The sequence below is a fragment of the Gavialis gangeticus genome, unplaced genomic scaffold (assembly GCF_001723915.1).
Source record: "Gavialis gangeticus isolate Ggan-Ray unplaced genomic scaffold, GavGan_comp1, whole genome shotgun sequence".
NCBI lineage: Eukaryota > Metazoa > Chordata > Crocodylia > Gavialidae > Gavialis > Gavialis gangeticus.
Genome location: NW_017729002.1, coordinates 15412062 through 15423817, shown reverse-complemented (window position 1 = coordinate 15423817; position 11756 = coordinate 15412062). Strand labels below are relative to the sequence as shown.

Below are 11756 nucleotides of genomic sequence, written 5' to 3'. Positions count from 1 at the left end.
CAGGCTGCAGTTGGAGTACTGTGTCCAGTTCTGGGCGATGCACTTCAGGAGGGATGTGGACAGCATCAAGAGGGTCCAGAGGGGGCCACTCACGTGATCAGGGGGCAGCAAGGCAGGCCCTACGAGTGGAGGCTAAGGGACCCGAACCTGTTCAGCCTCCACAAGAGAAGTCTGAGAGGGGATCTGGTGGCCGTCTACAAACTGGAGAGTCCCTGTTCCCCTGAGCACTACTGGGAGTAACGAGGAATAATGGCCATAAATTGACTGAGAGTACATTCAGGCTAGATATCAGGAGGCACTACTTCACAGTCAGGGCAGCTAGGATCTGGAACCAACTTCCATGGGAAGTGGTGCTCGCTCCTACCCTGGGGGTCTTTAGAAGGAGGCTAGGTAATCACCTAGCCGGGCTTGTTTGATCCCAGCCTTCTTTCCTGCCCATGGCAGGGGGTCAGACTTGATGATCTGCTCAGGTCCCTTTTGTCCCTACAAACTATGAAGCCCTTCTACCCCCTTCCCCCAACAAGCATGTACAGACCTGTGCCCTGAACTCCCTTTTGGCAGTCACATGATTGGGATCTCGTCCCCAATCCTAACAATTGTACCTCCTGCGATGAATGTGTGGCATGGCAAGAGGTATAGTTGTTAGGATTGGGGATCAGAGCCCCTTATGCCATTTAGTGAACAGCTGCCAGCCCCTGATGGAGACCTGAGTATTCAATAACTTGCTTCATTTGATATATCCCAAATCCTATTTTAACTCTCCTTTCTGTTGCTGCAGGTGACCAAAGTTATTGAAAACTCATGAATAACCTATGATGGACAGCAAAGACTTGGAAGCAGAAATCCACCCTCTAAAGAATGAGGATGGGAAAGCACAAGAGAACCATGAAAATTGTACAGAGAAAGAACGTGTCTGTAAAAAGCCCACACGATTTGCTCAGCTCTCCCGATGGCGAACTGCTGCCTTCTTCCTCTCGTTATTTCTCTGTCTTATTGTGGTGTTTGCTTTTTCATTCATCATACCTTGTCCAGTGAGGCCTCTTTCACAAAAGACGTGGCACAGAACATATGAAAATGCAGGTGAATTTGCTATATAAAAATATTTCTAAACTGTCATTTTCTACAGATTATGGGACTCTTGCCAGAATGTGGCCCTCCATCCAGCCTGCAGGGGTCTTGATGAGCATATGAGCTGCAGTTAATTTAGGTTTCCATATACAGTGGTTCCTTTTAATCAGAGTGGCTTTCTGGTAGAAGTTTGCAATGTGTTATGGTTGGGCAAATAGGGTGTTGCTCTCCAGCATTAACAGTACAGCAAGTGGGCCTGATCTGGGCAAAGTGAGTGCTCTAAGGAGTTAGACCTTTGCTGAATATTAGTGCTCCTTAAAATGTACCTTGAAGTGACTTTGAGCTGAGATTTGAAAGCAGCCCTTTTTCCATAAGAAACTCTTACAAGTATTGGGTAAGTGAAGGGGAAGTGCAAGGGAAGGAAATCTTGTTACTTGTAAATAACGCACTGTAATCTGAAGGAAAATATCCTTTTACTGAAGTTGTCTCTGGAAATCTGGGAGCAGTTTGTTTATTGCTACAGCTTGTGTTTCTGTGCCCTTGTAGCTTACTGTCTCACCATCGTCATCTTCCTTTTTTTCTGAAGCGGAATAAGATTTTTATCTTGTGCGCATTGTCTAACAAATTATGGCCATGTACTCGCAGACACCGCAAGTCTTTGGAGATTGAACCAGTCATTTCCAGCATCAGAAACAAAATCGTCTTTCCTTTTGAATTGAAAAAGAATTCCTCTTAGTTGTAAATTAGAAGCTATTACATGTGTGGGTTCACCCATTGGTAAAGTATACCTCAAACCAGAGATTGAGATTGTTTATCAAATTATTTTAATGGTTTGACTTGCCTAAAACAGGAGTCAGCAACCAATGGACTATGAGTCAGATCCGGCCATGGAGCTGTTTTATTCGGCCCGTGGACCTTGAGGGACTTGTGTTGACAGTGGAGGGCTTCTACAGCATTTTGGCAGTAGGGGGCTTCACCAAGGCGGGGCAGAGGCACTGTAGTTGTGGTTCTGGCTCCTGTTCAAACACAAGGTACTTATCATCTGGACAGGATTAAACTACAGTAAACTAAGGACACACTTATATAGTGGTCTGATGCTCTTATTGTCATTGGCTTCACATCTTTGGTGGTTTTGCTTTGACTTTCCTGAGCATTCCTATTTAGATGTGTTTTTTTTAATAAATGAAACACTAATCTGTTCTGGCATTGCTTTCACAAAAGAAAGAGGTTGTGAATAGTTATCAGGTTTCTAAGGGCTAGCAGTTTTCTCCATTTGGCTGCATTACTGCTGTATTCTTTCATCCTGTTTATGAAAGTAGGTACTTACTAGGATTTGGTCTGTGATCTCTTTGCAGTGACCTACTCATTTTTGGCTGTAGAAGATGTGGACAAAGACAAAGTTCAAGATATTATCTTTGCTTTCAAAAGTACCAACAGTAGCAGCAGTTTTAACAGATCCTGCTTGGATGAAGGTAACTGTGACTCTAAGGAGGCTCAAAAAGAGGTTTTTGGTGAAAAATGTGTGTGAGGGGTGGGGGGGTTGTGTCATACTTATGGGTAAGGTTGCTGTGACAAATCCCTTCTGTGGATGGAGTTATCATCTGACAAAGACAAGTTAACTTCTTTAGGAAGCTGCCATTTGATTTCTGTTGAGCTTATGTCCAGTCTTGAAGCTCTCTTGTCATAGTTGAGAATCAGGAAACTCTTTGTGACACGACAGATTAAAAAGGGAAAATTGGCAGAGAAGCTGTGAATATAAAGAGGAAAACAGTCTCTGGAGAAGCAGGGTTGGTGTAGGTACCCTGCTGAAATGGTTGTATGTACAGTGATACCCAAGGTAAGAAAGGGATTTTATTTTCCCCTCTAAAACATGTTTTTCTGTTCAGGCCTTTCCACTCCATGTGCCTTTATTGTTGCTGTGTCAGGCACTGATGGCAGCACACTCTGGGAGAGGCCTGTCACTGAAGATGTCCATTGGATGGAGTGTGGCATTGAACAATTGGGTGGGGCTCAGTCCCCAGGCTGCCTTGTCTTGGGGAAGCCGGAGTCCTTAACTGCAATCAACTCTCAAACAGGTAGGTCAAAGTAGAATGTTACTGATGCATAGTACAATCAGTTTTTATTTCATTTGCCCATTTGCTTCTCTCTGTTTGCTGGTGCTTTTGGCACTTTGCCCCAAAAATGTTGCTGACCTCTGGAGCCTAGGGTATTTTATCATCATCATGAAAACTGAATTGGATGCATCCACATTGCAGATGGTATTATGCTTTCAGCCAATTCAATTTCTAAGCTGTTTCCTCCTGCTTGTTGTTTGGGTTGTGTCCAGTTTGAAGTACATCCGTTCTGGACTTCTGATCAATAAAGAGACTTAATCACTGGACAGGAAGTTTATAGTTAAGTCTGTGCTAGGAGCATATTACCAGCATAGCTGTATTTGTATATTATGTCACAATAACAAAAGTGAAGGCAGCGATAAGAAATAAAAGTCTGATACGTAACAAGTAGGGAAGGTCATCTAGTTCAGGGCTGTCCAACTTCTGGGCAGCTGGGAGCTACATGTCACATGAGCCCTCCCAGGGCCACATGGGTAGCTTAGAGCACCCTGTCCCTCTCCAGCTGGCACACACCATGCAAACACCCTGCCTTCCCTACTTCCCTAGTCATTTGTGCTGTGTGGGGAGCACTCCTTTCCCACTGACACCTGCAGCACAGGCAGCCTGGCTTCCCCCTGCTGCACGTGCAGCACCTTCCTTTCCAGCCATGCACCCACCTGCAATGTAGGCAGCCTGGCTCCTGTCTTTCTCATTCACAGTGCAAGCATTCCAGTCCCCTCCCTTGCTTTGTGCACAATGTGGGCACTCTGGCCCCCCACTGCACACTCAACTCAGGTACCCCAGCCCCTTCCCACCTCCGTGGGCAAGAAGTAAAAGCAGAGGTGAGCAGGGGGGCCTGAAGAACCCAGCTACTGTGGCAGGAGTAGTGGCAGGGGGAGGGAGGTAGGGAGTAGTGGTGGCTATTCCAGACACTCACAGGCCACATGGTTATCTTTTGGGAGTTACATGCTGCCTGCAGGCTGTTAGTTGGACAGCCCTGGCCTTGTCCAGCCCGCTGCTCAAGGCAGGATCATCCCTGTCTTAAAGCATCCCAGCCAAGTGTCTGTCTAATTTGCTCTTAAAAACTTCCAGGGTTGGGATAGCCTATTCCAGTGCTTAATCACGTTCAGAGTTTAGAAAGTTCTTCCTAATATCTCATCTAAATTTCCCCTGGTAAAGTTTTAAAAACATTAGTACTTATTCTCTTCCCTGCAGCAACAGAGAGTAGTCTATCGCCATCCTCTTTATAATCACTCTGTCTATTTGGAGACTTGTTAATTTGATGTTTCAGACTGTTTTTCCAGTTTATCAGAGCCATTCAGAATCCTAATCTTATCCTCCAAAATTTCTGCAACAGCACCCAGCTTGATATCATCTGCAAATTTGCTAAGCATGCACTTCATTCCATCCTGCAGGTCATTAATGATAATATTAAACAGTCAGAAGGCAGGGTAGATTAGCACCTTGTAGACTAAGTGTGTGCAAAATACAATTCCATGGCCAGATTCACCCTGGCAAAGGATTTTGTCTGGTTTGTGGTGGGTCCTTTGGTCCCACATAACCTAGCTCAGGGGGGCAGCCTGGGCTGTAATACATGTGGCCGGTCTTCCCACACCCAGGCAAGCAATGGGGCAGGAGCAGCATGGCGGCTGGACTCAGTTCCCAGCAGCCCCCATAGCAGCGGCTCCTTCCAGCCACAGCTGCCAGTCACTGTCTCCAGACCTGGTCCCACTGTCCTGTCATCCCAACCCATCTGCCCTGCACCCACCACTGGTAGTGCTGTATGGAGTGGGCAGGCAGGGTCTCCATGAAGACCAACCCAGGACCTGCATACGCAGGGTGCACTTGGTTGGATGCATGGGGTGGGGCTGTGAGCCAGCAGGGAGCAGCCACCCCAAAATTTACTGTAGCTCCCACCGCCCCCCTTCCCAGCACTGCTGCCTCCCACCCCAAGTGCAGCCCTGGCCCCAGCCCGCAGTGGTATCCAGTCCTGCCCCATGCAGATATGCAGGCACACGCCCCCATTCCCCACCCCGCTGAGCTGTGGCTCCATCCTGTGCCCCACCTTGGCTAGGCAGTGCCTGCCCCAGCCCCACTCCCTCCCTCACTGTGGGGACTTCGATCTGCCTCCCCATGCCCCTTCCTTCCCCACTCCTGTTCCACCACAACAGACTTACTAGCTAGATGCAGTTCTCCACGCTGCCGGGCTGTGCTCCTCACCACCTACGTGCTGCACTGCAACTGCACGCATGCATGGGGCATTTATTGGCAACATTGGGCAAAAAAAGCCAATTTCCAATACACTTGATTTTCTTTATATCTGTGCCAATCTGATATTGGACTGATGTATTGACACACCTCTAGTTTTCAGTTGATACAGAGTAAAGACTAGGTAAAAGGTCATGTAAGCAATCAGACCATTGTGAAAAATTAGTTTTGTCAAACAAGTCTAATTTGATTTTTTTGAGATAATTACATGTTTGGTTGATTAAGTTAATGGTGCAGATGTAATACATTTAGACTTTTTTAAAGGTGTCTGACTTTGTACTGCACAGAAGTCTGCTTAAAATAGCACTATACATTATGAGTTAAACTTGTTAGATATGTTGAGCTGGTCAACTGCCATATTTCCAAAAATAATTGTTGATAGACAAACCATCATTAAATGCAGGAGTTTCTAGTGAGGATTTATTGGAATTAGGCCTGATGCTATTTGACATTTTATCAATTTTCTAGAATTTTTTTTTTCAATTTTCCAACTCCTAGATTATTGATTCTTAAAGGAGCACCTTGTAAAGAGTGTTTTGTCACAATACTAAAATTGGTGCCACGCCGTCAACCTGGGTGCATTACAAAATATAGAAAGTGCTGTGGAGCCTACTCAAGATGTCATTCAGCTAGGATTTAAATTTCTGGCCCTGTTGGTCAACCCGGATAAAAAATGCCTGTACAAAGGCATTAGAAGAGCTAATTTTGCAGTAAAGAACTTTTGTTTGTGTGCCGGTAGACTGGGTTTTTCTTCAAGCAGAGATGTGGAGAATGATGATAATGTACTAAAAGGTCTTTTTTGTTTCATGTGACTAACTGAAATTTTCCCTCTGCATTACCATTATTAGATGGTTAATTTCAGATTCTGTTAGTTTTGCTGACTCTATGAGATGCCTGCATGGTGGCATCTAGACCTTTGAAGTAATCGGATGTTCTACTTTGATGCTATGTAGCATACATGTCTCCATGCCAGTCCTTTGTGGCAGAACTGAAATCTTTAGCTGGATGGTTTGGACTCTTTCTCCCTGGGCCATAGGCTTGCATCTCATTTCGTGGGCAGCCCATACAGGCCACCTTGCAGTAAAGGGAAATGTGTGACCTCCAGATAATCACCTCCTCATCACTGACCTAGAAATCAAAGAAATAAAACCTCTTCCCTCAGAATTCGTTAGCAAATCTGCCATCCTTCTAGACAGCAACAATAGGACAGTGGTGTCTAACCTAAAGTATAAATTCAAGGAAAAAGTGTACAGCAGAGGGTTTAAAAAATTGTTTAAAGGTGGGGCAGACTTATACAGGGAAATATTTTAAGCTCTTAGCCTGTTCTGCTAAATCAGTTCTGGAATTTCTATTCACAAGATAAAGGTCTTAATCCAAGGTTCTTTCATGCTATTGCATCTGGTTTGGGAACCTTCCAGCCTTAAAGAAACATTTTTGCCGTCTGTTTTTAATCGGCTTATTTTCAAATCAGTGACCAGATTCATACTTAGCTTTAAAGATACAGTGGTGGTGTTCTTTCCAGACAAAATAGTCTTGTGTTTTCATTTTTCTTGCTAAGCACTTGTCTGCCTTCCATCTGAATTTACATTACCTTCCTATAAATGTAACTAGAAATAACTAGAAAAACCCCTGTAGGTGTACTCTGGAGGCAGAATTCTGTGACATTTTGGGAACTTAGGCATCATTTATGAATGTGTCACTTGTGCAGGGTAGATATGCAAGTATCCACAACACTACTAGGTTACATAGTGGCTAGGCAGGTACGCAGCTAGGTACACAAGTCTGTGAGCATAAGTTATTTGAAAAAAAACCAGGAGGAAGGAGAGGGTGAGGGCCCTACCATATTTAACTTTAATAGCAGATTGGTTGGAGCGTTTGCCCAAGAAGCTGGAGACCTGGTTTCTAGTACCCCTCCCCTTGCCCAGAGGACCTTGGAACTTGCTTCTCTTTGATATTTCATCCCTGTGCTCTAACCACCATACCACAGATTATGTGAGGCATTAGCTTATGTGTCCACCCTACATGAGTAATAGAATTGCATACATGCTGCTGTTCAGGATTTAGGAGACCAGAGTAATTGGATTCTCTGTTCATCCTTAATGGAGATCAAATGAAAACATGAAAGCTTCAAAGATCGCTTGTGTTAGATCAGAGTGGCCATTACTCAGGCCTATACCTATACTAAATTAGACTCAATTTTGAAGCATTAAGATACTTTCCTACAAATTTATTTCTACAGCCTACTGAGCAAAGGTTAAAGCCTCCTCTGATTAAGTATGCTGTGCACCAGCCTGATCTTCCCTTCATAGCCTCAGGCTATGTGGAAGCCAGGGTAATATTAGCTACAATTTGTATTCTCCCTTACCTGCCTGCTTGCTGGGTTTTTTGGAGGCAAGTTGTTAACAACTATTACAGAGTGGACAGGTAAAAAAAAAAAAAAAAAAAGTGGATCTGTGACAAGGTGCCATCTTTGGTTGCATTTGTTTTTTTAAGACCAGTGAGTGTGCCCCTGTCAAGTCTTGCTGAATTTTCTTTCTCTGGGGATCAGCTTCTCCTCCCCCACCCCCTTTTTACTCACCTGCCATGACTTGATGTTACTTGGTTCTAAAAAAAGGAAGAAAAAAAAGAGGGAGGCTGACCCACAGGTTCCCAGTCAGGCTCACTGCCTGTATGATAATGAGCTGCCCTTAAGGGCAAAAAAAATGCACCATCCTACCTCCCCTTGATGTGCCTGTGCCTCTCAGATGTTTTATAAATTTCTCTTTGTGTTGGGGTCTCAGCTGCTGTGGGCTTACGCTCTCTCTCTCTAGCTAGGCCTGTCAGTCAAAACTCATTAATCAGGGCTCAACTCTGAGGCTCTAGTCCTTTAACTCGCTTGGGCTCAAGGCCCTCTGTTCCACACTCTCCACAACACCAGGCCTACCGGCCCTTCTACACTGCGCCCCTGTGGTGTCGGGCTGTTGGGGCCTCAGCCCCCTCCAGCTTTGCCCCTCTTTCTGTAGTCAGGGCCTTTCGCCTAAGTCCACCCACTAGGACCTGGCTTCAAGGCTCTTATCTCTCCTTAAATGATTTTGGGCTCATGGCCCTAGCACTGCATCCCTAGTGCAGCAGGGCTTCTTGAGCCCTCTATCACAGCACCCCTCAGCGCTAATGAGGTCTCCTCCTCCCCTACAGCCTCATCCACAAACCACCAGCATTTCAACATTAAACGTGTAAACCATAGGCTCCTACGGCCATATAATAAAAATAAAACAAAATTAGAGGCAAAGTGCCCACTTACATGTACTTGTCCTTCCATTTCACAGCACGGCGTATTCTTCCCAAGGAGGCGGCGGCAGCGGTTGCAGCTGCGGCTCCATAGTCATTGGGAGTCTCCCTTTATGCTGCCTCCCTGGCCTTCTCCACTTGCGGTTTATATGGTTTTGGCCTTCCCCTTCCTGTCACCTGACCAGCTGGCAGGACTTGATCCTTAACCCCTGCTTGACCAGTCGGTTACACCCAGAAGGTTCTGGATTTAAAGGGGCCACCCTGTTTCTTGATAACAGGGCTAGGGTTCCCTGTTACAAGGCTGCCCTGCTTCCTAGTAACAGGGCTAGGGTTCCCTGTTACAGGACCCTTGGGTCATTCCAACCAGTGTGAGAGGTTTATTGATTAATTGACAAAGCAAAATTAATAGCTGAGGAAAATCATAATCTTACGGGATGGGTCTTTACTGCCAGGAAGGGAAGTTGGCCAGGCTCATGGACTCCGTGGCAGGGGGTCCTCCAAACAGTCCCACAAGCAAACAGTCCAGCAGGCAAACAGTCCAATGGATATTATGTAAAAATTCAAAGTTTCCCCTCAGTCTATACCTACTATTTATAGATGACTGGTAAACATAACCTTAATATTCTGATCATAATGATCCCTGATTGGTTTTATTTAAATGTATTTGTTTCACTGAGACTTTCAGAACTGAATTAAATCAGATCTTTTGTGGACCAGAAAAGTGTATAAATTAGTTAAAATTCATATCCTTGAGAAAGCAAAAAGGACCAGAAGGAGATTTCCTTATGTCCTTTTCGTTTTCATTTAAACTAATTTGTTACCTCTGTACTTTAATTTATGGTCTGATAAGGCTGCTTTGTTCTTACACCTTATCTAAATATTTTAACAAAAATACATTTATTATAGCAAAGTAACATTCCATACATTTGGCTACATCAGTCATTACTTACAGTTCTTTCTTAGAGTGTTTCCAGCTTTCACAGATGTGCCTGTGCCTGCTACTCATTTTGAAATGTAAATGTAGCTCCCTGATTTCTTATGTCACAATAGCCAGTTTAAGCAGCTTGGTATCCCTTCTCTGCTGTAGGTCTGTCAGTAGCTCCAGACTTACTTAAAGGGCTCAAACATGATGACCATGCCAAGTTTTTGCCAACAAAGGGGAAAGAGGAAAAGGGGCGGGAAGAGAGAGAGGTACTGGATTAAGAGACTCAGAGAAATGGCTGGAGGATGTTGCAGTGCCAGAGCCACTGCCCCTCTTCCTCTGCTTGTACCTGTGAGGTGTCTGTCCAGGCAAACCTCTTCCTGTTGGGGCCTCCACCCACATCCTGGTTTGGTACTGTGGAGACAGGTTCCTTCTAGTAGCAGCCAGGTGGGGGAGTGCCTGTGATGTGAGTGGTGCTCCCTAGTGGTGTTCCTCAGGGAGCAAGCAAGAGAACTACATGAGGAGGCAGCAAGGCTCCAAAGTATCTTCCCCCATGAGGACTTCATTGATTCAGTTCTGGAGGAGACCTCTAGGACTGTGGAGAAAGGACTGCCAGAGGCAACGCTACAGAAGGAAGAGGACATGGACTCCCAGGAAGGTGGAAGCCAGAAGCTTGTGACCTCTGGCAGCAAAGAGAAATCTTCATCTCCACCTGCAGCAGTTTGCCTGAAGAACAGGTTTGGAGCCCTGGCTACAGAGGAGGAGCAGCTTGTTCCATTGGTGAACAATGCCAGGACTGGCCTCCCCAAGGTCGGAAGGATCAAGACCACTGCTACCAAGAGGAAGTGATGGGTGGTGGTGGTTGGAGACTCCCTTCTGTGGGGGATGGAGGCATCCATCTGCCTACCTGACCTGTTATCTCAGGAGGTCTGCTGCTTGCCCAGAGCCTGGATCTGAGATGTCACGAAGGAATTACTGAGACTCATTCGGCCCTTTGACTACTACCCCATGCTGCTCATCCATGTGGGCACCAATGACACTGCCAGGGGTGACCCTAAGCAGACCAAAAGTGACTACAGGGCTCTGGGTGCAAAGGTGAAGGGGACAGGGGCTTAGGTGGTCTCTATCCTTTCGGTCAAGGAGAAGGGCCCAGGCAGGGGCGGACACATCCTACAGAACAAGGCATGGCTGTGCAGATGGTGTCACCAGCAGGGCTTTTGCTTCTTTGACTACAGGATGTTGTTCCAAGAAGGATTGCAAGGAAGAGACGGGATCCACCTGATGAAGAGGAGGAAGAGCATCTTTGCAGACAGACTCGCTAACCTACTGAAGAGGGCTTTAAATTAAGTTCACCGGGGATAGAGACAAAAGCCCTGAGGTATATGGGGAAGTGGGTGACCTGGAGGAGTGACCTAGACAAATTGGAGGATTGAGCCAAAAGAAGTCTCATGAGGTTCAACAAGGACAAGTACAAAGTCCTGCACTGAGGACAGAACAATCCCATGCACCAATACAGGCTGGGGACTGACTGGCTGGGCAGTAGCTCTGCAGAAAAGGACCTGGGAGTTAGAGTGGACAGTAAGCTGAATACAAGCCAGCAGTATGCCCTTGTTGCCAAGAAGGGTAACAGCATATTGGGCTGCATTGGTAGGAGTGTTGCCAGCAAGTCAAGGGAAGTGATTCCCCTTTCTTCATCACTGATGAGGCCACATCTAGAGTACTGTGTCCAGTTTTGGGGACCCCCCTACAGAAAGCATGTACACAAATTGAAACGAGTCCGGCAGAGGGCAATGAAAATGGTTAAGGTGCTGGGACACATGACTTATGAGGAGAGTCTGAGGGAACTGGGCTTATTTAGTCTGCAGAAGGGAAGACTGAGAAAGGATTTGACAGCAGCCTTTAACTACCTGAGGGGTGGTTCCGAAGAGGATGGAGCAGACCGTTTTCACTGGTGGCAGATGACAGAACAAGGAGCAATGGTCTCAAGTTGCAGCAAGGGAAGTTTAGATTAGATATTATGAAAAACTTTTTCATGAGGAGGGTAGCAAAGCACTGGAACAGGTTACACAAAGAGGTTGTGGAAGCTCCATCTTACAAAGTTTTTAAGACCCAGGTAGACAAAACCTTGGCTGGGATGA

The 11756-nt window shown here is 45.8% G+C and overlaps 1 protein-coding gene across 1 annotated transcript in view; it reads left to right on the top strand.

Moving 5' to 3' along the window:
* Positions 1 to 11756, top strand: part of FAM234A (family with sequence similarity 234 member A) — an 86433-nt gene that overhangs the window by 48992 nt on the left and 25685 nt on the right. Inside the window, exons 2-4 of the mRNA XM_019507507.1 lie at positions 779 to 1080; positions 2424 to 2540; positions 2955 to 3143. Of these exons, the coding sequence (XP_019363052.1) occupies positions 813 to 1080; positions 2424 to 2540; positions 2955 to 3143 (574 nt within the window). The 5' untranslated portion in view covers positions 779 to 812. The remainder of the gene's footprint in view (positions 1 to 778; positions 1081 to 2423; positions 2541 to 2954; positions 3144 to 11756) is intronic.